This window comes from Lactuca virosa, chromosome 3 (genome assembly GCF_052849685.1).
Source record: "Lactuca virosa cultivar CGN04683 chromosome 3, Lactuca_virosa_CGN04683_v6, whole genome shotgun sequence".
Lineage (NCBI taxonomy): Eukaryota > Viridiplantae > Streptophyta > Magnoliopsida > Asterales > Asteraceae > Lactuca > Lactuca virosa.
The window spans coordinates 82,117,616-82,119,671 of NC_136428.1; the positions used below are offsets into that span (position 1 = coordinate 82,117,616).

The window sequence follows — 2,056 nt, forward strand, 5'->3', positions numbered from 1 at the left end:
CTTTAGCGGCCACAAGTCGTCGCTAAAATGACGCTACTATATATTGCTTCGTACGACACGCAATGCCAGATCTAATCGTACTTTCCTTTAATCTTGGTATTTTTATGATTTATTCAAATTTCCCATAGCAACTCACAACTTTTTGTTTTGAAAGGTCTAAGATTGTCCAAATCAATTTATCTTTGTTTAGGAAAGAGATGGGCACTTTCGTACGGTCTTGGGCTGAAATATGTGCCATGATTATAATAGTGCTTGTCATTGGCCGTAGATAAAGGTGCTACAAATAGTAGTATGATAAAAAGTTTAAAAACCATAATAAAAATTTCATAATTTTACTAAAAGCGTACCTAATATTTAAGGAATACGCTCATCTGTATCTAAGGCGGTATTTTTCAGTGTTGGTATCTAAAACCTTCCCTAGACAAAGGCCTTTATGGGTAATAGTAATCATCGGTTGGTATTGGCATATATATCTTTGTAAAAGTTTTCATGTCATGTAAAGCTTGAAGATGTACAAACATACAATCACTGGTACATGTAGAAAAACAGGTAGCTAGCAACACCTTACACCCATTATATAAGTGCATGCCTCACGCATCAGTTTGTTCAAGTACTACCATTAGAGAGGACAACTAGCTAGCTAGTAATCGCAAGAAAAAAAAATGGCTATAACAGGAAAGATAACACGTGAAGTTGAAATCAAATGTCATCGTCACCAGGTCTTTGAACTCTTCAAGCACAGGCCACACGACACATCAGTCGCCGACCCTGAAACTATTGAAGCTTGCCATTTAATTTCTGGTGAATGGGGTGTTCCTGGAGCTGTCGTTCAGTGGTTCTACTACCATGGTAAACTACGAACATATGAACTTGTTCTATGTTCCATCTATTCCAACTACACACACACACACACACACATATATATATATATATATATATATATATATATATATATATATATATATATATATATATATATATATAATACAATCTACTTCTGTTTTTTGCGTAGATGGAAAAAAGGAAACTGTGAAAGAAATCATTGAAGAAGTTGATGATGAATTACACAAAATAGTTTTCAAAGTGATTGAAGGAGATATCTTGGAGGTGTATAATTCCATGAGCTTCATCCTTACGACCAGAGATGTGGGTGATAAGAAGTTTGTTATCTGGACTATAGAGTTCGAGAAGGCGAATGCAAGTATACCGGATCCAATATCGTATCTGGACTTGGTTTGTGGATTAGCTCGAAATATTGATGCTCATTTTCTCAAGTAACCATGATGTCGTCGATATATTCACTAAATAAATGTTGCTGACATTATGCATGTATATCAGCTCCAACAGCGACTTGCTTGGTAACAACAGAATAAAGGGAAGTGAGATTGTTTAATAAATAAATGTCAGCTGCCGTATTTATAAATATTGATGCTTGTGAAGATACATATTTGTATAATTGTATTGTAAACTAGCATGGTGTAATGGTGTATTTCAATTACTTGCAATTGTTACATCTTTTGCTTGATTTTTGAAATTAAAACTCACTTTTGGTAGTCACGTTTAGTGTTTATGTTTTTCTATTAGTTTAAGACTTCCAAATGGTTTAAGTAATGTGTAAAACTATGGAATGGTTTAAGACTTTTATTTTGCTTTTTAAGGTTTTGATCAGCTGCCCCGGCGGGCAGGTTGGACAATGGCCGAGAGCCCTAAAATCGTGTAGGGCCCATTTTAGAAATGTGTTAGTGTTTGTATAGGAGGCCCATATATTTATTTTTCAGTTTTCAATGCCAATCGTCCCCTCCTTTCTAATCTGTTGAAGAAAGACCGAAATCAGTTATCAGAACATCGATTCATCATCTTCATCAGGGTTTTAACTTATAGTTTTCTGATTTGTATGAAATTTGTTGATCGATTAAGCCTTCATCCATCAAGAATCTTAGAAACAATCAGGTAAGAATAAGAACTCGAGTTTTGATTTCCTAATTTCTTAGATTTATCTGTTTTTTCATTGTCTGATTTCTTCTCTTTTATCCTCCAAATCGATTTTGTTGCCCCA

The 2,056-nt window shown here is 34.5% G+C and overlaps 1 protein-coding gene across 1 annotated transcript; it reads left to right on the forward strand.

The window, feature by feature from the left end:
• The first annotated feature begins 513 nt into the window (after window positions 1–513).
• On the forward strand, window positions 514–1,557 carry LOC145166096 (MLP-like protein 31). The gene is made up of 2 exons (XM_079085022.1): window positions 514–849; window positions 1,013–1,557. The coding sequence occupies exons 1-2, from the start codon at window positions 663–665 to the stop codon at window positions 1,276–1,278; spliced, it is 453 nt and encodes a 150-aa protein (XP_078941148.1). The 5' UTR covers window positions 514–662; the 3' UTR covers window positions 1,279–1,557.
• Window positions 1,558–2,056: the final 499 nt, after the last annotated feature.